General features: G+C 33.6%; 1 protein-coding gene across 1 annotated transcript in view; it reads left to right on the plus strand.

The window, feature by feature from the left end:
• Positions 1–6,458: 6,458 nt before the first annotated feature.
• Positions 6,459–23,172, plus strand: part of LOC106467884 (Down syndrome cell adhesion molecule-like protein Dscam2) — a 110,180-nt gene continuing 93,466 nt past the window's right edge. Inside the window, exons 1-4 of the mRNA XM_022396096.1 lie at positions 6,459–6,591; positions 7,069–7,392; positions 10,558–10,609; positions 12,261–12,265. Of these exons, the coding sequence (XP_022251804.1) occupies positions 6,459–6,591; positions 7,069–7,392; positions 10,558–10,609; positions 12,261–12,265 (514 nt within the window). The remainder of the gene's footprint in view (positions 6,592–7,068; positions 7,393–10,557; positions 10,610–12,260; positions 12,266–23,172) is intronic.

A 23,172-nucleotide genomic window follows, 5' to 3' on the forward strand; every position in this document is an offset into this window, starting at 1 on the left:
TTAAAACAGCACTTCACCAGATTAGACAGATTTATCGCTCGAAAATGTAGCTTTTAATGTGAAAACTTTTTATATCTTCTTCGCTACAACTAACAGGTACTCCAGGTTCAAGTTACCAATAGGACACTGTCTGTGTAATGAATACTGTGTAACAGTATCTTTTAAAGCGAAGGCATGCTTTTATTCTTTGCGAAAGATTATAAAGCACTGGGAACGAGTTAGGAGAAGAGGTAAGCATAATCATAGAATATCCAAACACTTCTTATCCTCCATGATGCCGGGTAAGACCAATATTTCTGTGTGTGGCATTTTCAGCCAAATTAAGAACACTTCTGACTCAACTCACAAAAGCCACTACTTAAGTGACAAATGAACGTGTATATTTAAAAACCACGTATCATTGAGTTACCAACAATAACAATATCGAAAAGAACAATGTCACGTTTCGAAAATCACCTATCATTGTTACAAACAATAACAATATCGAAAAGAACAATCTCACGTTTCGACAACCACCTATAATTGAGTTACCAACAATAGCAATATCGAAAAGAACAATGTCACGTCTCGAAAACCACCTATAAATTGTTCTTTTCGATATTGTTATTGTTGGTAACAATGATAGGTGGTTTTCGAAACGTGAGATTGTTCTTTTCGATATTGCTATTGTTGGTAACTCAACTCACGTTTCGAAAACCACCTATCATTGAGTTACCAACAATAACAATATCACGTTTCGTGTACTCTCTTGGAAATATAGCAACAGATTAGGCAAATATTTTTCATTTACTTCCAACGTTTTCTTCACTATGCAATCTACAATACACATTCCTTTCACAATTTCTATAATATAATACTATATCTGAAGCAACAAAAAATTTATAGAACGCTTCCATCTGTTCATATATTTTATTTAGCCAGTTTATATTCACTTTGGTAATCCTGTTTCATTTACATGAGTCTCAGAGACACTCGTTCAATCCCCCAACGTCAAAAAATATACAGACTGATGATCATCTAATAAAAAATACAATTTTAATATAAATATCTTTGTTACCTCAGAAGGCTACAAAGACGGTTTTTGTGCAACTCTCTAAAACTTAAGTCTACTCATTATGCTTTCATTATAATAAGGTCTTAGAATTTTAAGGCCTTATTACAAAATGACAAGGGTTTATCTGTTATGCCATTAAAATCGTGCAGATAGTAATTAAAAAGCTGGTAGAATGAGAAAATATAATTCCTGGAAAGTTGAGTGTTTGTTATGCACGACGAAATTATCTTTTGCTGTTACTTCGAGATACGTCTCGTCTTGGTTTATAATTAAGCGTTTAATTAAGAGTTTTGTGAGACGAGGAAACGAAGTTAAAGTTCCAGTGATAAAAAAGATGAAGAATTCGTTCACAGAACAAATATTTTTGGAAAGCTTACATTAAATTAGATTGAATCCCTTATTCAGCACGATGTAAAATTTAAAAAATGGAATGTTGTTCCAGTCATGCGCACACGGTTTTGTAGTTGCTACTCGAACGATTAATATAAAACTATATTAAAGCTTTTTATAAATTTATTTAATGAATTATCTCTAGCAGCCCCCAGTGGCACAGCGGTGTGTCTGCGGACTTACTACGCTAGAATCCGGGTTTCGATATCTGTGGTGGGCAGAGCACAGATAGCCCATTGTGTAGCTTTGTGCTTAATTACAAACAAACAATATCTCTAGCAGTCACGCGCTTATAGGATCTCAATACCGTCACACAAAGACAGTGCGATTTTTACAAAAAAATATTGTTTCATAGGCAGATATTTTTCACGCAAAAAAAACCTCTAAAAGGCTGACACAGAAACTGTTTGATTTTTTTAAATATTGCAATGGTGTACCTACTGGCGAATTTTCCGAGTTTAGTGTATCATTCTTGGAATCGACACATTTTTTCTCTCTTCGATCTTATATAGCTATAGTTACTTATCAAATGTGTAATAAATATTTATATTTCAGATTTATTTGGTTTAGGAAGAAAAAGGGATCGAATATATTTGTTAAATTTTAAAATTCTATTCCAGATGTTATGAGTTCGTTTTTCACGAACATATTTTACGGGAATTAAAAGCTTTGTGATATTCAAATCCAATTTTAAAATTCTTATTCCAGATGTAATGAGTTCGTTTTTCACGAACATATTTTACGGGAATTAAAAGCTTTGTGATATTAAAATCCAATACTTTTTTTTTACACGTAAATACGATATTAATACAATGCAATAGCGTCTGGCAATGTTAATGATTTTGAAGTAGCAGGTTTTCACGTTACTGTATTGTGGTGTATCCAAAACGATAGGAACTGGAGAAGTTAAACGAGCTTATGATATTCTGCACGTGCGAGATGTGAATTTGTAAATATTAATAAAAAAAACCCTGATGATTTTATTGCAGAAAAAATGCTTAAACTACCTAAACGTGATTGAAACTGTGATTACTGAAAGAGATTTGAATTTGTTATCAGCATAAGATAGACCACAAAAGAGGGAATTCGGTTATTTAAGTAGTTTGGAAAACAGACAAATGTTGGTTTAATTTATCAGTAACTTAACTCCTGAGAATCTACGTGTTGGTTTAATTTACCAGTAACTTAACTCCTGATAATCTACATATTGGTTTAATTTATCAGTAATTTAACTTCTGAAAATATACATATTGGTTTAATTTATAAGTAATTTAACTCCTGATAATCTACATGTTGGTATAATTTATAAGTAATTTAACTTCTGATAATCTACATATTGGTTTAATTTATAAGTAATTTAACTCCTGATAATCTACATATTGGTGCATTTTATAAGTAATTTAACTTCTGATAATCTACATATTGGTTTAATTTATCAGTAATATAACTCCTGACAATCTACTACATGTCAACTTTTATACGAGTAAAATCAAAACTTAGTTTTTTTCTAAAATAAATATGTACCAAATCGCTTCTCATTCACATTCATTTCTCAGTATGAGCTACTACAATCTACCTTAGACGTAAGAGGTTTGTCAGAAAACATGATATTTAGTATTATAATTATTAACTAGTTTTTAAGCACTTTATTCTGTCGAACACACCTAACTCTGGTTATATTGATGTAAGTATACATAGCCAGCCAAGAATTTCAAATACGGCTCCAGATTTAATATGAAACACAGTACCAAATTAGCTGACATTCTCAGTGTATCGTATCGATTACACTACCTACTTTGTAAATGACGTTTCAATATTTAAATGACAGTAACTTCTGTGAAACCTTCTGTTTAAAACCGAATACTTTAGACTTCCTCTCCGTGTGTTAACTTTAAAGGTCGTGCCTCGTCTATCTGATCCGATTTCTTTCTTTAGTTACTTTCCGACAACACGTGGATAAAGTTATACCTTGTGGTACCACTAGAATTTCAGATCGATTAACCCGATATTTTTGAAAAACTAAATACACGAAAAGTCCGCAATTATTGCAAGAGTTGTTGATCATTTACAAATGACAAATATTTAACTAACAACATGTACCGTTTAACCGTAATTAAAACAGCCCCATGGCCTCTCATCAAGCAAGTATTGGTGGTCTTTAATAAACTCCAATAATGATCAGTAATGGTCTGATCAGTAACGTAGAATAGTAGAAGTCGTAAGGTAAATATATATCGATCTGTAGAACATTTGACTCGTGCAATAATAATTCTAATCTGGTGTGAACTCTATGAAACACCATCTTTACTCCATGTAAAACAGAAACTTTGATATATGGCCTCCGACCAATATCTTTACTCCATGTAAAACAGAAACGTTGAAATTTGATCTCTGAACAAAATATTTACATAACGTAAAATAAAACAAAAAAAACTGAAAATTTAGGTATATGACCTCAAATATAACCTTTACACCATGTAAAAACACATTCTTTAGGTATATGATCAGATTAAAATCTTCACACCTGAAAATTTGAGTATGTGGCATCAAGCGAATCTTTACGTGAAAACATATTTTAGAAATATAATCCCGAGGAGAACCTTTACACAACGTAAAAACAAAATTTAGGTATATGACCTTTAGCAGAATCTTAAACTATATAAAAACAAAAACTTTGGTATGTGGCCTATGACTAATATCTTTACTCCATGTAAACAAAAACTGTGGTATGTGGCCTGTGACTAATATCTTTACTCCATGTAAACAAAAACTTTGGTATGTCGTCTGTGACTAATATCTTTACTCCATGTAAACAAAAACTTTGGTATGTGGCCTGTGACTAATATATTTGCTCCATGTAAACAACAATTTTGGTATCTGGCCTGTGACTAATATCTTTACTCCATGTACACAAAAACTTTGGTATGTCGTCTGTGACTAATATCTTTACTCCATGTAAACAAAAACTTTGGTATGTGGCCTGTGACTAATATCTTTACTCCATGTAAACAAAAACTTTGGTATGTGGCCTGTGACTAATATCTTTACTCCATGTAAATAAAGTATTCCTGAAGTAAATCTACTATTATCTTCAGTTTTTTATTTGAAGAAAATAAGAAAACAAATTGTAATTCACGTGATAACAATTATCACCTTAAACTGCTCAAAAGAGGAAAGGTTTCAATAAACTGTATATTCCTAGGTTTTCAATTTTATGTACCTAAATTTCTTTATTAATAACAACGTTTTTCAGTTTCGCAGAGTTTAATTCAAAATTTGCAATCGAAAGTTTATTTTATAAATTAATTCATGGTGTTATGACTTGAAAAATGTATTTTGCATTTATCGCAAAGCTTCTGACATTATATGGCACAGTCCCTAAATTTGTACTACTGACCAGAGGGAGGACAGTCAGTCAGCTTCACCCTACAACCCACCTTTCACACTAAGGGTTTGTTTATTTGTTAGTAATTATGCACAAAGCTACACAATGTGGTATCTGTGCTCTGCCCATCACGGGTATCGAAACCCGGTTTCTTGCGTTGTAAGTCCGCAGACATACCGCTGTGTCACTGGGGGGATCACACTAAAGGATTAACTTTCATTATTACAATGCATTCACAGCTTAAAGTGTGTTCGTGTGTGTGTGTAAGAGAGGGTGATAATGAAAGGTATCGCACGAATTCTAAACCGGCTCGCTAGCTCCAAAATACAGAGTTCTTCCACAGGGACGGTGCACGCCATGTTTTTAATCAAACTCAGCTTGAAAAAACTATTTTCATATTCTGTCTTGGAAAGAAGATTACGATATAGTTTTAATCATCAAAAAAGAGCTTAATGACACATATTGGTTTAAAGTTTATTCGGATTTGGTAATGGTATTTTAAGTCATTCGAGGCAAGTAAATTCTTAGCTTAAAATCGGATTTGAAGACATTACTTTTAAACCCTTTAACTCGTTAATTTCAAATTGTTTTAATCTTTGGGTAGCCATGGCGTTTCGTTCAGGAACGTTTCGATGTACGAAGTAAGTTAATCAATAAAAAGTTATTTGTAATTCGTTCTTCTATTTATAATTACCTTTTTTATACAGCACAAAGAAATAAAAGCTCGGGTGTGTCTTATTTCTTGCTATGCCTTAATTGTGAATCAGAAGATTCCTGGTTCGAGTACCGTTGCCGAAAAGACACGTTCTCTCCACTTTGAGCTTGTGAATGCACTATAAGAGAAGAGTTTGTTTGTTTTTTTGTTGTTGTTTTATTTTAATTTCGCGCAAAGCTACACGAGGGCTATCTTCACTAGCCGTCCCTAGTTTAGCAGTGTAAGACTAGAGGGAAGGCAGCTAGTCATCACCACCCACCGCCAATTCTTGGTCTACTCTTTTACCAAGGAATAGTGGGATTGACCGTCACATTATAACGCCCCAACGGCTGAAAGGGCGAGCATGTTTGGTGTGACGGAGATTCGAACCCGCGACCCTCAGATTACGAGTCGAGTGCCCTAACAACCTGGCCATGCAAGGGCCTGTATATGGGAAGAGAAGACTAAGAGTTGGAAAATGTATGGCTCCAAATGGTGTATTCAGTGGCATTCGATAATAAAGGAATACAGTTTGTATAAATACACAAAGTTGAATAATTAAGGATGGTTATGCACATATATACATATACCCAGTATTTCGCCAATATATATGCTAATTTCACACTACAGACACACTACCGAATACAGAGGGTTAAGTAAGTAACATTAAAACGGTTTTGAATACGCAAATCAGCAAGTCACGGTACAACCACTGTCGCTATAAAGTCAGAGTGGAATGGAATGTACCAGAAATTACATTTTGACGTGGTTTAATACCACCACAAATTGGTCGCTTTTGGGAAGCGTATATAAAAGCCTTTTTTGACGCAAAATATTCGTACACGCATATCATAGAGACGTGCTCAGGTCAGAGATTTTGAATTTCGAAGACGTGGATATCCCCTGTATTTAATGACATTGGAAAACAATGGAATATGGATGAACGTGGAGCACCAGAACCATCCAGAAAAAGCCTTCCACAGGTCATACCCCCCAGTCGTGTGCTCAATCGTTGCCTACCTAAAGCAGCTGGAAAAGAAAAAGGGTATTATACCATTCCATGGGAAGGTAAAGTAGCCTGATTTCTGTGCGATCGGACCGATGAAACGGGCACTGAAAAACTGTCGTTTTCGTACACTAGATAACTTACGAAAAATATATACGGACTAGTATTGTGCTTTTGACACGACAATCTTACTGCGAGGATAACTTTGCTTCAGGGCTATTGTCAATCTGCAGGGCCGTTAGATAGATCGTGACAGTACGTGACCACATGATAAGGCTCCAAAATCGTTTTAATGTAACGTACTCAGGCGTTAATATAACGTACTCAACCGCTATATTAGTAGTGTATCTGTTGAAGAAACCTTGATGCAAAATTCTGTGTTTATTAACTAAGAAAATTAATCTTGAAACAAGTAATAATTTGTTACATTCACTGAACAAAGATCTGAAAATTAATCCTTACTGTTTATATCAAAAATAAACTTGATAATAAAAAATTATTAGCCTAATATGTGTTTGTTTTGATATTTTTTCATACAGCTTCACACAATGACAGAGAAGACGCTCGAGGGCTGGTGTTTATTCAAGAACCACCAACCATTGTCAAATTCATGAACACAGACGGAACTTCGGTACCATGCTTAGTAAGAGGAAGCTCTTTACCAATAATTAGATGGATATATCAAGACGGAAGTGACGTGAAAGATATTCCTGGTTTACGTCACATCCGAACTGATGGAACTCTTGTGTTCACACCTTTCAAGCAAGAAGAATATCGGCATGATGTCCACAGTTCAGTATACAGGTGTCTTGTCTCTAACAGTGTCGGGAAAATTCTAAGCAGAGAAGTTCACGTGCACGGAGGTAAGAAAACACTCGCTGGGTGCCTTATTAGCGAAAGAAAAAATGTGAATGAGTAACTCTGTTTTATTATAAGAAAAATGATTTAAAACTGCAGTTAAACTTGGTTGTATTAAATTGGTGCCTTAGAAATAATTAAGTAAAATAAGAAACACAACGAAAAACTTATACAGATAATTCAATGCGAGTGACAAAGCTGCCATGCATTTTTGTTTCTGGTATTTAGATCTGTATACGTGTAAACTTTCGAGCAGACTTCTATCAAGACTAGTTTCCAACAATGAACAATGGTACAATTTCATTAGCCTCTCACAACCATCTTCCGTTCGTGTCTTGGGATGCGTTCCCATCATGCTTTGTTTTCTACATAACGCGGGAAGTAAAACAGGTGTTCGGATGACAAAAATGCAGCGTGATTTCATTGATAAAAGTTAATAAAGCCATTGCTTTCTCAGCATGAGGTATGCAAAAGTAAATATTCCTAGAACATCACACTTTAAATGTTTTACATTTCATTTATCTCTCTAACTCGTGAAATATGTTTTAGGTTTAAACAGAGGACTTCTGTCTCGTCAGCAACTGAACTAAAACGAAGAACAGTAGAATATTGGAATTGTCAGTGATATAGGTGGCATTTTCTGAATGTTATACACACATTATCGGAATTAACACTAAACAGCCACAGCACCTTATCAGCCACGTATGTTGTTAGGCTATTGTAACGATAATTGAAAATACTCCAACATAGAAGTTTTTTTTTTAAATAGTTACTCAGTCAACACATGTATTTTGATTAGTAATTAAATGTTTCCAGCTATGTGCTAGAGTTCTGTTAGAAACTTATCAATGATTTTTAACCCCCATGTTCGTATTTGTTCATAAGTACATATTAAAAGTTGCAATATAAATTTAAATAAGTAAATAAATATCACTATACATTCTTTTTATTGACTAAGCATTTTTGATAGAATTTCGTTAATTATTATTTACTTCCCAAGGGATCATTCTATGAGATTCTAATATCGCTTTAACTGACGAAGATCTTATGAAGAAATTAATATAGAAACATTAATTTACAAAATGTAATACCTATTTGAGTTTTACTGCGTTATGTGTAAAAGATATAAAAGTAAAAGACAAAACTTTTAAATATTGTTCAACATTGGAAACATTTTTAAAAGAAGCAAGCAATAGAAAAGGACTCATTCAATCATCCAATAGATGAGTAGCAGTATACATCAGTACAACTCATCAAACTTTGTATAGTTATACGCTTGCATGTTTGTAGTACAAGTTAAATATTTGCTCTGGACCCCAGTATTCTATCTAAATTATGACAACAGCTAAAAAAAATGGATATGTATCATGTTGGCTGAACTCGTTTAATGGAACGACTTCCTCAATATGTTGACTTAAGTTCAAGGCACTGAATTGGAAGAAAGATAATATTTGGATAAGAAAATGTGAGATGAGCAGGAGAATGTATCCCGTCGTAGGTGTTTGTTCAGTGTCCGCTGATGTACCAGATGATGTTTGTGGTTATGGAAACGTATCCTGTTTGATTAGAGCGTACCAACAGTAAAAAAAAAAAGGGGGGGGGATCTCAACAGTAATTCAAATACGAAATAGCAAAGCATTTTTGAAATGTTAGAGTTTTAGATTTTAGATTTCACAGAAGAGAGAAGAAAAGCATTCCCTTTCTGTGGAGATGTTATTAAATGTAAGTTCGGCATTTCTTCTACAAGCATATTCAAATACACGTTCATTAATTTATAACTTAAAATTACGATTTATATATATATATACACACACAACCACACATATTTAGCAAATTGGATTATTTAACTTAGCGTAGTCTGTCGCAATATGATGCCATGTAAAGCTTATGTATACTTGAAAGTATGACATCTCTAGCAAATTCGTTAATGTACTATCTATCCTTAGTGAAGGATTTTTTTAAATTTATTGATAACAAATTCTCATGCTTTTCAATAAACTAACTCACAAAAGCTGTAATACAATTTTGGAAATAATTTTGAAAATGATAAGGAGGGAAAAAAGGTATAAAAGGCAAACACTACGGCATGCCACACCTTTATTGTTGATAATTTACATTGTAATTGGTTGTCATCCAATCCATTAGTAAAATGTCAATACAGTATTAATCATATAAAAATATAGGAAGTCGTACTATGCCCAGTATTAATAGGGTTTTTCCAATCATGGGATTGAAATATCACATGAAAAGCGTGTAGAAATCAGAATGTGTAGCTGCTCGAAGAAGACGTAATCAAAAAGTTGAAATGGGCTTAGTGGGGGGGATCCAAAAACAGTGGCAGCATGAAAACAAATTGTAATGCCCTGTTTAAAGCAAAGGGCTCAAATACAAAATACTAATATATTATACAACTTATTCACTTCTATTTTGTATTTTATGTGATAACGTTTTGTACCATTAATAAATTCACCATATAGTTGTCATTACTTATTATTTGTAGTTCCTGTATATTTGTTTCTATAATTATTTTCATTATTGTACATTTTTACGAAGTAAGGCCTTTTCCTAATATCTATGAAAATTCCTGACTACGAGAGTAAATTAAAAGTGTAAATCTCATTCTTTAATATAATCAAAGCTCGTTGGTTCTAGATTAAATATTATACGTTCTCCTGCTTTTTATGAGAGTCATTTTCCTAATATTGATGCATTTTTAATCGTACAAACTAAAAAGGGGGACCGTTCCCCCCACTTCGTACGCCATTCTTGTCCAATACGAATCCTGAAAGTCGCCTACAAAGCGAGAATTTTTCTTGACGAAGTAGTTCTTTAATGGCTGGTTCATGTATTCTGGGCTTATTTGAGAACTTAAGGAAGAAAAAAATATATACAATATATATATATATACAAACGCTTAAAGAAAAGCACATGTCCACACATTCTACAAATATATACTCTATAAATAAAATTATGTAACGCATTACCATATACAATACTGTAGGGGCGCTAATTGCCATTTGTTTGGAAAACCAAACAAATTGAAATTTCCATTTTCAATTTTATATGATAATAGCACGAATATATTACTTTTATCATTGTAATGTTTCTTTAGCCACTGTTTGGTTTATTCGCGAAGCAACACTGACATCTTATAAGACTCCAAATCCGAGGTTGTTGTACTGGACAAGTAGTGACCACAGTTGTTGTCTGTGAGAGATCTTCGTGGAACTGGGTGACCTGACTAAAATATGAAATAAATGAATGCTAAAAATGTTCCTGAAACTTCACAAATAAACAGGAGTATAGTGGTCACAAGGGACGCGTGAGTTAGTTCATCGCCGCCATCACTTTAAATAGTATGCATCAAAACTGTATGAAAGATAGAACTCAAAGCTGTAAACACTTTATTCCCCAAAGACAATGGTTGACGCTATTTGCGTTTATGTCACACGCAGATTGGTACAATAATAACGAACACGAGAATGAGCTATCTGTATTTATAGAATATGCGTATGAATGATCTCAACATGAAGACATAAACTGTTTGTTTTAGCATTTTGCTTAATTTGTTCGTTAAATGTTTTGCCATTCTGTAAGGTGGGAGTTTCTGATCACAACTAAATTTTCAGAGAACGACTATCTGTAGAAACGTTTAATGTGAGAGGTTTAAATAGGATTTTTCCTGCCATTTCATCACTTCTAATTTAATTTAATGGAAACGTTGTTTATGATTCACACCATCATAAATCTAGAAGTCGTTTTTTTTTCAATTAACACCGTATTTTTTGGAATCTTAACATTTCAGCCCGCATAACTTGAAACTACAAGAAGAACAAAGTTTTCTACATGTCGGAATAGCTAGCAATGTATTGATCTTTATTTAGGCCAGCTCCTTCAAAGAAATTCAAGATTAAAAAAATTATTTGTGTTATTCATTTTAAACTATGTAGTTTTAAACATATTTACTATTTCTTTTAACTTAAAAGTTCTTGAGTTTTGTAACTGAAAACTTAGAAGAAACTATTAAGTTAGAAACAGTTAAATACTTGTGTTCTCTTCCAGTAATGGTTTTGTCTTCTGTTGCATCTGTTGCTAGATTATTCTACGTTTCATTAACGGAAGTGCGTCAATGCCTCTATACTGAGTAATGATTGGCTGGAAGTTTTTATTCCTTACGAAAAGAACAAAAACAAAAAACAAATTTATATACGTAGAAAAATAAACTAAGAAGACTGTTACAGCAGCAGTTTCGAAGTGGTTTATAATAATAAAAAATGCATTTAATATCCTGTTTTGTTTTTCTAGGTATTGTCACAGGTGATAATAAAATTAAGCCTGTCTTAGTCTGCTATGTTCATGAGGCGCGAAAGCCATAAAACAAATTACTGCTTTATGTGAGAACCTTAAATATGACTCATTTAGGAATGATCCTCAAATATTAATGAATTGTGTAAATAATGACTGACTTTAAAGTTGGAAGCATTATATTTCTTCCCTCCAATCAAAACCTCGGATAAGTCGGGTTAGCACTTAACACATTCTTTACAATGTGCTCCGAAAGATACATCTTCACACTGCTAATAAAGATGCTCTAAGTTACAGCACGTTGTGAATGTGTGTGTGTTATAAATCTAGCTTAATTACAAGACGTTGCTTATTGTATAATCAATCTATCTACTGAGTTTTCCACTTCGTACAGTTAACTAAGGGGTATGAGTTAAGCCAATATGTGCCGAGGTTCATGTTTATATGTAAGAGCCCATTTTATAGAAAAAGTACTTTAGCTAAACAATATCTATATGTGCTTCGTGTAAATTTTAGTCCAAACATGAAGTAAATGTATAATTAAAACACTTTGATTGAAGTTCAAAAGTTCAGGCTCCGACTTATTGTTTCCCTTATATGTATATATATACATGCAATAATAATGATTATAATTTAGATTTGGGTCCGTTACCCAAAGTTAAATCAATGATGTAATAATCAAACAAAATATTAATTAAACAGACAGTGGAACACTATCGACTTTGTGGAAGGAACTTCGTACTATAAATGCACCGCGACAAAAACTAACAATATTATTTATTGGAAAACCCGAATACCTCCAGCTTCAACATTGTGTCACGTGCGGTAAAAATTAATGACTAATGTAATTTTTTCCTTTTGTACTGTTCGTTCAAAGCCAAACTCCGAAATGACATTAGACACGAAAATTTTGTTTGCATAACCAAATACAGGGTGGTACGACGTAGAGCTTTGTCGTGTTCAAAAATCCCCCCCCCCCAAAGGAACTCTTGAGACCTTTTGAAATATTTAAGTAAGTGCCACTGAATCTTATTCTACTCGCCTCTCTGTGTTGCTAGATGATTCGCGGAAATAAAGGCCTATAGTTGTAGGTATAAAACTACATCGATCTTATAACGACACTAAATAGTAATGTTCGTGCAGGTAGTAGTAGTTTTCAACTGGAGAACTAAAATTGTTTTCCTATAAATGGCGGGAATGTTTACTTTATAAATTGCCATGGTGTCACGCCCACTAACGATTAAAATTGATTCATTTTGTCTTCATTGTATAAGCTTTTCATTTCGCCAACATTTTTTCAAAGCTCGACCAACCAGCTTAAAGCTTGAAAAACGTTACCATGGCAACATTTGTGTTCCAAATGGTGCCATCTAGTGACAGCTGCTGTCACGCTAAGAGGTGATCAATTGTCATCATTCGCACTAAGCAAACAGTATTAAACTATCGAACGTTTCTTGTTTGTTTTTTTTGTTTTGTTTTTTGTCCTGTGTTCTCAAGACATTCTTCAAGTCATAGGTTTTCATCCAAATAGGGATATGTTACGAAATATTTCATACATGCTTACAATACACTCTTTCTATTAGTAGACTCCGTAACCTAAGTTATTTTTCGAATACAAGTTTTTTTTACTCTTATTGAGTGTAAAGTTCAAATAGCAGATTCCTTCCTGGTTTTATATTGCTCAGATTGTTGATTTGACAATGTTTTAAATAACTACGTGTTGAGTTTGGTGATTTGGCGATGTTTTAAATACAATTAAAATGTTTCGTTTTCGTTTGTTTGTAGTTAAGCACAAAGCTACACAATAGGCTATCTGTGCTCTGCCCACGACGGGTATCGAAACCCGATTTCTAGCGTTGTAAGTCCGCAGACATAACGCTTTGCCACTGGGGGCTAATTAAAATGACTACTTGTTGGAGCGACAATAGCCTAACTTTTTCTTCTCTTGATGCTTTCTTGGTATGTTAAATACTGAGTAGGTTTCCAGGAAATTTTATCGTTATTAACCTGTTTTGTTGTTGTTGTTTTATCGGGAACATTTTACATTTAATCACAATCTTTCTGTTCTCTCATATGAAAATTTACTCATAATGTAAAAAAAAAACAATAGGGAATATTCAGTAGCCGCGGAACTTGTAATAAGTTTAGGCAGGATTAGAATAAATTAATCTATAAGACCTTTTCCTCTTTTTATTAGTTATATTTTTATGCGCGTATACTATATTCGATTTTATTACTCGTCAGGATCTCTACAACCTACTCTCAAATTGAAATTATTTTAAGCAGGACTATAGTAAATTAATCTATGAAACCTTGGGTGTGATTAAATACATTAATCGAAAGGGTTTGACCTCCTGAGTCCAAAGGAATAATTAGATCACAAATCGGTCAAGTGATGACGGAGCTATGTGAGCTAAAAGTTTGTACTTAAAAAAAAAAAAAAAATTAGAGCCGTGCTATGAGCCGTTATGCCGCGGCTAAAAATTAACACTTTTTCACATGTCCACTCCTGATTGTACGTATTCAGGAAATATAGATAAGACGATAATTTCTTATTCATTTGTCATATGAAATAAACACAGACGCTATCACTGTGAAATACAGAAGAGTAATATTTGTAAAATATAACCTCGTCTTTCTTATACTGAGGTATGCGGGATGTCACGCTATAGATAGAAGCCAGGATTATCTAAATGAATTTACAATGTGACCAGTATATGCTGCTAACATATTCCGTATCTGTATCCGAACATGTTTGTTGTATTATAGTGGATATTAATTCAGTACGACCATTTGCTGGTCTTTAGATAGGCACGTGCATACATCAATGGTTATATTTCATCTTCGAAGGGTCCCCCAGTAGCTCAGCGGCAAATTGGCAGGCATACAACAGTAAAAATCCGGTTTCGATACCCGTGGTGGACAGGGCACAGTTAACCCATTGTGTATCTTTAAGCTTAACATCAAACAAACAAGTAAATTTTCAACTAAAAACATTTTATCAAACAGAATATTTATAACCTACTATTTACTTGTTGTAACCGATTCGTGCAAAAGAAAAAGGGTGGAGAATCAGCCCATGTTTAGAAGTGAATTCCAGTATGAAACTCAGTTTGGTGAATATTAATTGTTGTACTTTACTACAGAACTTCTTATAGTGTTGTAGTGTTAACTATTCTAAAGTCACTATGTGTTTACACACTATAAGAAGGCCTGTAGTGTTAACTATTCTAAAGTCACTATGTGTTTATACACCATAAGAAGATCTGTAGTGTTAAATATTCTATCTCAAATATTCTAAAATTACTGTGTTTATGAACTTCTTATAGTGTGTAAACACATAGTGACTTTAGAATAGTTAACACTACAGAACTTCTTATAGTGTGTAAACACATAGTGACTTTAGAATATTTATCATTTCTACACATGTTCATCATAAGTATAAGTGAACAGAAGTATTTAACTGCCTCAGTTTATCTAGGATATTTAGGAATGATATACTACTGCTCGGTATACAGCTCAATAGCATCTGGAACTCAGGCATATTTACAAAACACAGTGAATGCTAGACGGTATTCGAGATTGAGAAATGAAATCTGGAACACTTAATAAATTCTGAATTCATCCTGTCAGAAAGATGTAATAACGTTTGAAATATAGCAGCATCTAAAGAACTCTTCCATACTTTTAGCAGTTTGGTATGTAGCAGGTTATTGTTTAAGTTAGAGTTTTTCTAAGCTTCATGTTGACAATTGCCTGAAGGCTTCGTGAACGCAAGCTAGAACGAATATATCAACAACAATAATATATACTTTGATTACAAAATGGCGATATAGATCACGAGACAGTATTACATCCACTCCGTATGTGTCTACACCAGTTACACAGACTAGCCTTGGGCAAACTACCCAGGTTTCACAGAGGGACGTTCAAGCTAATGTTTATCCTGAAGCCACTTAGAACGAATCTGTAAAGGTGATGTATGTCGTACCGAGACCTATTATAATAGGCCTATTACTCATGCACATGTGTTTATATATGCTTTTATAAAAATAGAAAGATAAGAATTCTCATTAAAGTCACGGAACTGAAACGACACTTCACTCATCAACCACAAAATAATTCTCTTTTTGTTTTTAGTACCGAAAAGAAGTGCAAACTAGGACCTAAAAAACTACTTAAGTTCACCTAATAGTTTTAACTGATGAACCGTGCGAAATAGTTTTGGAGAAAAGGAGGAAAAATTTCGTGTATTTGTTGTTGTTGTTTTTTGCCAAAAGAAATAATCTGACACAATGAGATATAAAATTTAGAAACGTAACGTTCAAAATTGTGAAATATATACATCTTAGTATGAAAATATTTTAGATAATTGAAGGAATTCCTTCTTCTAAACGTAAATGCCTGATGTATTAATAACGTAAGTAATGTCGTTCTTCTTTTCAACTAGCCCCTCCCCCAGTGGCACAGCGGCATGTCTGCGGACTTACAACGCTAGAAACCGGCTTTCTGGTGGGCAGAGCACAGATAGCCCATTGTGTAGCTTTGTGCTTAACTTCAAAAACAAACAACAACTTTTCAACTAACTAAAAAACTATAAGTAAATGAATGAAAGGACACTCTTCAGTTCTAGAAATTAGGTGGCGTGACACTAGTCACGTGACCTCGCTGACGCAACATTACTGTTTTAAGAAGCCAATTTCTGAATATAACTTTACCGATACACTTATTTTCAACAGTCGCTCTCTAACAAACGCTATAACAACGAACGTTAACTTCAACAATACTTTCCGACTTCAGTTCAATTACTCACTACCTACACACATTATTCCCGTCACGTTGTCACCCTCTTATATATATACCAGACTACCCTATATCTAGTAAATGCTAGGGCATTCACGAAGGAACGGGATAGAATAAACCAGTGTTATTAAGAAAGGACTTGTGTCGCTAAAGTTTCGTGGGAACGAAGTTACGGAAAATCAACTAACGATCGGAGACGTAACAGTAAATTCAGAAACAGCATGAAATGAATCTTTTAAAAAAAAACTTTTCATATTTTCAAAATTTATGGGTAGTAAGAAAACGTGTAACTAGAAACGGCCGTTTTGCTGTTTTCTTATTAAGTTGTTTAATATATCTTTGAAGTTTAGAAACAAAAAGCTCTTCATAATTTTAACGAAAACGTTTTAAAAATATAAAAGGAAAAAGCAAATTCAAAGCATTTCAGCGATTTCGGAAAGACAACAAGGGGGACGTTAGAATTTAACGCTACCTTTCGCATACATTTCATTAATTCTGGTTGGTGTTTTATCAGTTAAAGAACTAGTCTTGTTACTCAACTTCATAAAATCCTTGAAACCTTAAAACAATTTCTGCGGTTAATGAATTTGGAAAAGTGTGGTCGTCTGCAGTAAGGACTTTTGTTTGTTTGTAATGAAGCACAAAGCTACACAACGGACTATCTGTGTTCTGCCCACCACGGGTATCGAGACCCGGATTATAGCGTTGTAAGTCCGCAGACATACCGCCGTGCCACTGGGGAGCTAAGGACCTTTCTACTCGTCACTTCTGACAACCGTCAAATATTGGACTAAATACTTAGCTTAAATGACAAATTCTTGTTATTTAAATCCATTATCTGCTATTTTTTCAGTCAAGGAATGGAACCTATTATAACAATATTCAGTTTTTGTCTGTCCTGAAAATTTGCGCACACCTTACTATCTAAGTGCGCAGGTGCGCGCACTACATTTCAAAAAAGCGGATGTAATTATACTTTAGAAGAAGTTTTGTACAACAACATATTGAAAGGTTATCAACGTTTTTAAAAAGGTTTAGCGTTCGGTCGTAGAATAACATTATAAGTATATTTACCGATAGTATTAAGTACGGTAAAGTTTAGCCCTAATTAAACTAAAGCAAACACGTACATAAGTTACAGCGTTAATTTATCTCTTTATTAAATATAGATCTGTAATTAATTAATAAAGGCTTAACTAATACTAGGCCTAAGATAAGTGGAATTATAGATTTCGGTGTCTGTGATTAGAGTTATTTTCTGTTATTCTAGAAAGCCTTCAAAGTTTATTTAAAGAAGTATTGTTAAAATAAAGATTCTAATTTAACCGCCAATGATTTGCAGGTTTCTGCTAGTATTAAAGTAAAAGAAATCATACCCGTTGAAACCTAAAATGAATTATTTGAATAAAATACATATTACACGGTGTTAACTAAAAGGCAGTGCAATACAAATGACTGTACTTGAAGTGTTGCTTGCATAGTTATATAAATTGACAACTACAAGATCAAACTAGAATTATCAAAATATAGATAATGTTGCTACTTGTTATTTCATTATTATCACAAACTATCTGTAAGAATGCTTATTGAAAGAGAATTAATGCTTAGATTACATTATTATAAAATATAAAGCTATTGAAACGACCTTGGTATTGGTTTAGATCAGTAGGATAGTTGATAAATTTGTTTGTGTAGCACAAAGCTACACAATAGGATATCTTTGCTCTGCCCACCACGGGTATCGAAACCCTTTTTATAACGTTGTAAATCCGCAGATATGCCGCTGTGCCAGTAGGATACTTGATAAATTATTGCCAGTTTATTCGTATTCTTACTACTGTTTGAGAATTGATTTAGATCAGTAGGATACTTGATAAAGTATTGCCAGTTTATTCGTATTCTTACTACTGTTTGAGAATTGATTTAGATCAATAGCATACTTGATAAAGCAATGCCCGTTTATTCGTATTCTTACTACTGTTTGAGAGTTGATTTAGATCAGTAGGATACTTGATAAAGTAATGCCTGTTTATTCGGATTCTTACAACTGTTTGGTAATTGATTTAGATCAGTAGGATACTTGATGAAGTATTGCTTGTTTATTAGTTTCTTACTACTGTTTAATAGTTGATTTAGATCAATAAGATACTTGATAAAGCAATGCCCGTTTATTCGTATTCTTACTACTGTTTGAGAGTTGATTTAGATCAGTAGGATACTTGATAAAGCAATGCCCGTTTATTCGTATTCTTACTACTGTTTGAGAGTTGATTTAGATCAGTAGGATACTTGATAAAGCAATGCCCGTTTATTCGTATTCTTACTACTGTTTGAGAGTTGAGTTAGATCAATAGGATACTTGATAAAGCAATGCCCGTTTATTCGGATTCTTACTACTGTTTGAGATTTGATTTAGATCAGTAGGATACTTGATAAAGCAATGCCCGTTTATTCGTATTCTTACTACTGTTTGAGAGTTGATTTAGATCAATAGGATACTTGATAAAGCAATGCCCGTTTATTCGGATTCTTACTACTGTTTGAAAGTATAGAATCAAACGTGATTAGGTTTAATATCTCTCACTTCCTAATAATATGTAGCTTATTATGCTAAAGATATGAACAAGAAGATTAGGCTTTCTTTTGAAAAGTGTCAAGATATTTTTAACTCCACTGTAAGATTAGTAAATCACAAATTTAAAAGTCTGAAAGATCTTGTACTTAAAAACAAAATCTTAAAACTTTGCATAAGTTTCGGCTCATACTAATAATACCTTCTTTAGGGACTCTCCTCCGGTGGAACAGCGGTAAGTTTAAGGACTTACAACGCTAAAACCCAGGGCTCGATTCCCCGCGGTGACACAGCAGATAGCTGTATGTGGTTTTGCTCTAAAACAAACAATAAAAACTCTTTAAAGACTCTTGAACTTCGTTGAACGAGGCAGGTATTTAAACACGGTTAAAATAACTATAAGTTGTTGTTGTTGTTGTTGTTATTATTATTTAAAGTTAAGTACAAAGCTACACAATGGGCTATCTGTGCTTTGCCCACCACGTTTTCTAGCGTTCTAAGTCTGCAGACATACCGCTGTGCCACTGGGGGATCTTGTTTGTTTTAGAGCAAAGCCAACTTGGGCTATATGCTTTGTCCACCGTGGGGAATCGAACTTAGGATTTTAGCACCGTAAGTCCGTATACTTACCGCTGTCCCACCGGCGGACTAACTTAAGTAGTGTCCAGTTAATATTGCAACAGTAGCATTTCTATTGACGATTATCTCGGAAAACTCACATTTATTGTTATCCAGTTTCCACTTAACTTCTGAGATAATATGGATTGTTAAACCTGACCCATATGCACAACCATAACGAACATAACTGATGGAGACACTATCGTATTGAAATTTATTGCAAGTTTTATTGTTGGTTGGTCATCAGATAATGAGTTTAATCTCACTGTAAAAAGTTACCAAGATTAACCTTATATTCCTTCTACGAAACAAAACGGTGACCATTTTGTTTAAAACGTAATGTTCTGACAGTAGACTTGTTTTATCAATAAAAGTTACAATTTTTCGTAGCTAGATTAAACTTACATTTATTTTGTCCTTTAAAAACAATTGTTTCAATTGTACCGCAAACATGTCATCGTTACATTTGTTATGACAAACAAGAATATCGTTTCGTAACTTCTAATAATCCAAAAATATCACAAAAAATCAACTATTGAATTTTCAGTCTTCTGTACTATTTGTCAAATAGAGTAAGAAGTTAACGTTTTTAAAAAGAGTTATTACGGGGACGAGGGTGGTGGTGGGGGAGAATTTCTACCACCAGTAAGCGCGACGCTCAATTCAACAGTTTATCTGGCAAAATTTAAGTGCTGTATTTCATATTTTTAAATAGGTAATCCATTTTGTCAAAACTAGTCTTTTACCATGGGCAATCAATTCGTTTTTCTTGTCTTAGGCAAAACTTTAACTATGCTAACGTTAATCAAAATCTACAAAGAAAATAAATTATGGTGTTGAAAAGAAAATGAAGTTTGTTTGTTGTTTTTTTCCTTTCGTTTCACGTTAGCCCATTTCCGTTTATAGCATTATGTATGCCAAAACATTTATCCGCTTGAGCTTATAAGACGGTTTTATGTGTTCATAGAAATCTCAGTAAGAAAATGATTAATCAACACATAAATTTTATTCAACCATTGAGAAGTCGATGGTTAAAGAAAAGAAAATATAAACAGAAAAATGACTACTGCCGATTTAGTGTTAAAACTGAGCGTTTAGTCTAAAATATGTATTACAAAGCTACGAAGTGCATATATATACGTGTAATTCCGAACCATTGATATATATATATATATAAATGGTTCCGAGGCATACTTACGTGTATAATTTCAAAGCATTGGCACGTATATATATATATATATGTGCTTTGAAACCGCGCACCCACTTGTCTTCAAGTCTCAGCTCTTGAATTTAACTAGACAGGTGCATTGCACGATAATTTGTCAGGTTGCACGATATGCCACTAAAATGGAGCTTTAGTTACATTCTCATGTTGATTCCTATTATCTCTCACTTGATCAATTTTTGTTTTGTGCGCACAGTTTTTATGTCAGTTTCTAAGAAGTTCTCATGTCAAATGGAATGTTATTTCCAGTTTCATTTCGGCTGTCCCATTTTCGAATTTCCTGTAAACTGCAATGGAAATTTTCTGATAACGAACAGATATCACAAAACTATAAGATTCTTGGACAAAAGCCAGTTTAACGTATTTTTACTCTTGCTTTATATAAGAGATAAAAGGCATAATCAAAGTAAGGACAAAGCAGCATTTTCTGATGTTATCTGAAAATGGATGGAGCAGGGAGATAAAAGGTAAATATTCAATGCAGCAAAGTATTATTGTCGAAAATTCGTTATATCAGTTGAAACAAGTCAATATTTTTAGCATAGCGGCTCGAAGAACGGCTCCAAGTTTATATTTAAGTACAAACTTTGAGGTCATAGCTCCATCTGTTGACCGATTTGAGATCTAATTACAGCCGCGACTATTGAGGATTCCCTCTTGTTTACTCTTTGGTTTGTTTCTTTGTTTGTTATTAAGCACAAAGCTACACAAAGGGCTGTCTGTGCTCTGCCCATCACGGGTATCGAAACCCGGTTTCTAGCAATATAACCATACCATTGTGCCAATGGGGGGGGGCTACTCTTTGGAATAACAAATTGAACTCCTGCGCTAAAGATAATTATTATTTGCCTTATTACGCATAATGTAAGTGATTATGGTACTTAGGGTAATTATTGTCTTTTAATTTGACTGCAATAAAAATATATATCACAGTCTAAACAATAAAACTTGAAATATTTAAGTTGTAGTTTTGCTTTTCACACGGTTTGATTGTTTGTTTGAAGTTAAGCACAAAGCTACACAATGAGCCATCTATGTTCTGCACAGTCAAAACAATTTAAAACGTTTGGCTCTACTTTCTTCGTGTGTAACAACAGCATTGAAATCTCCTAGTGAAAAAATAAGAAAACAAAAAAATACCTTTATTTGTTTTTGAAAATCACGTAGAGAAAATGTATCTTACTAATGAATGTTTCCCGGTGGGTCAGCAGTAAGTTTACGGACTTACAACGCTAAAATTCTGAGTTCGATTCCCCTTTTGGGAAGAGCACAAATAAACAATTATGAAGCTTTGCGGTAAAACAAACTAATTTATATTACGTTGCTTTATATTACCACTGAGTTGAAAAAACAATAATAATAGCATTCCAAACTTGCAATTAGATATTTACTAACCCTGGTACAGACACTAAATTTTATCCAGAGAGTGGTTAACACATAGACACACACACACAAAGAAAGGTAATATATTACAACTGAATTACTTACGTGCTTGTCAGGGAGCGTAGAGTGTGCGTTCTATTTACGCGGTAAACAGTTTTAAATCAAAATAATCGAACAATTAACGACCAGATTAATTACGGATTTGGCTTCAGTGTATTTTCTTGTTATTGATTTTGGACCAACTGAAGAAACAAATGAAATCAGATTACAATTAATAATTTAAATACAATTATTTATCAACTGAGGATGAATTCATCAACATCAAGTTGTTGTTATTGTTTTTCTGGGGTGGAGCAATGTTACCAATAGTGCTATTTATGCTTTCATTGTAACATTAATTTGCGTTATCTTATTAAAAATTGGTACTTTCTATAAACTGAAGAACAATGAAATTTCGACATTTCTCGTTGTATATTTGTTGCTCTTCTACTGTGCTTAGTCCCAATGCAAAGGTTGTTCACGACGTTAAAGTTACGACGATAGCTAAAGGCTTAAGATCTTTTATGGCATTGAAATTATTACTCATAGTTTTGCATGCGAGACACTCCTTTCATGAGACTAAACTTGTGACAAATCGCTTAATATTTCATACGTTCCTTTTATAACTCTAATCTTACGACAAGTAGCTTAAAACTTAAGAAGCCTTTTCCATGATGCTGAACACATGACAAATGTCTTAAGACTAGCGGAGTCGTAAAAGCAGTATTGGTAATGTAAAAAACTAAGGTTCCTTGCTCCAGACATTCTACTATTCTATCGATATTCTGGAATAAAACAATCTTACAAAGAAACAAACAATTCAGTCGAAAGCGGGTCGCG

Source organism: Limulus polyphemus, unplaced genomic scaffold (assembly GCF_000517525.1).
Source record: "Limulus polyphemus unplaced genomic scaffold, Limulus_polyphemus-2.1.2 Scaffold2778, whole genome shotgun sequence".
In the NCBI taxonomy this organism is placed as follows: Eukaryota; Metazoa; Arthropoda; class Merostomata; order Xiphosura; family Limulidae; genus Limulus; species Limulus polyphemus.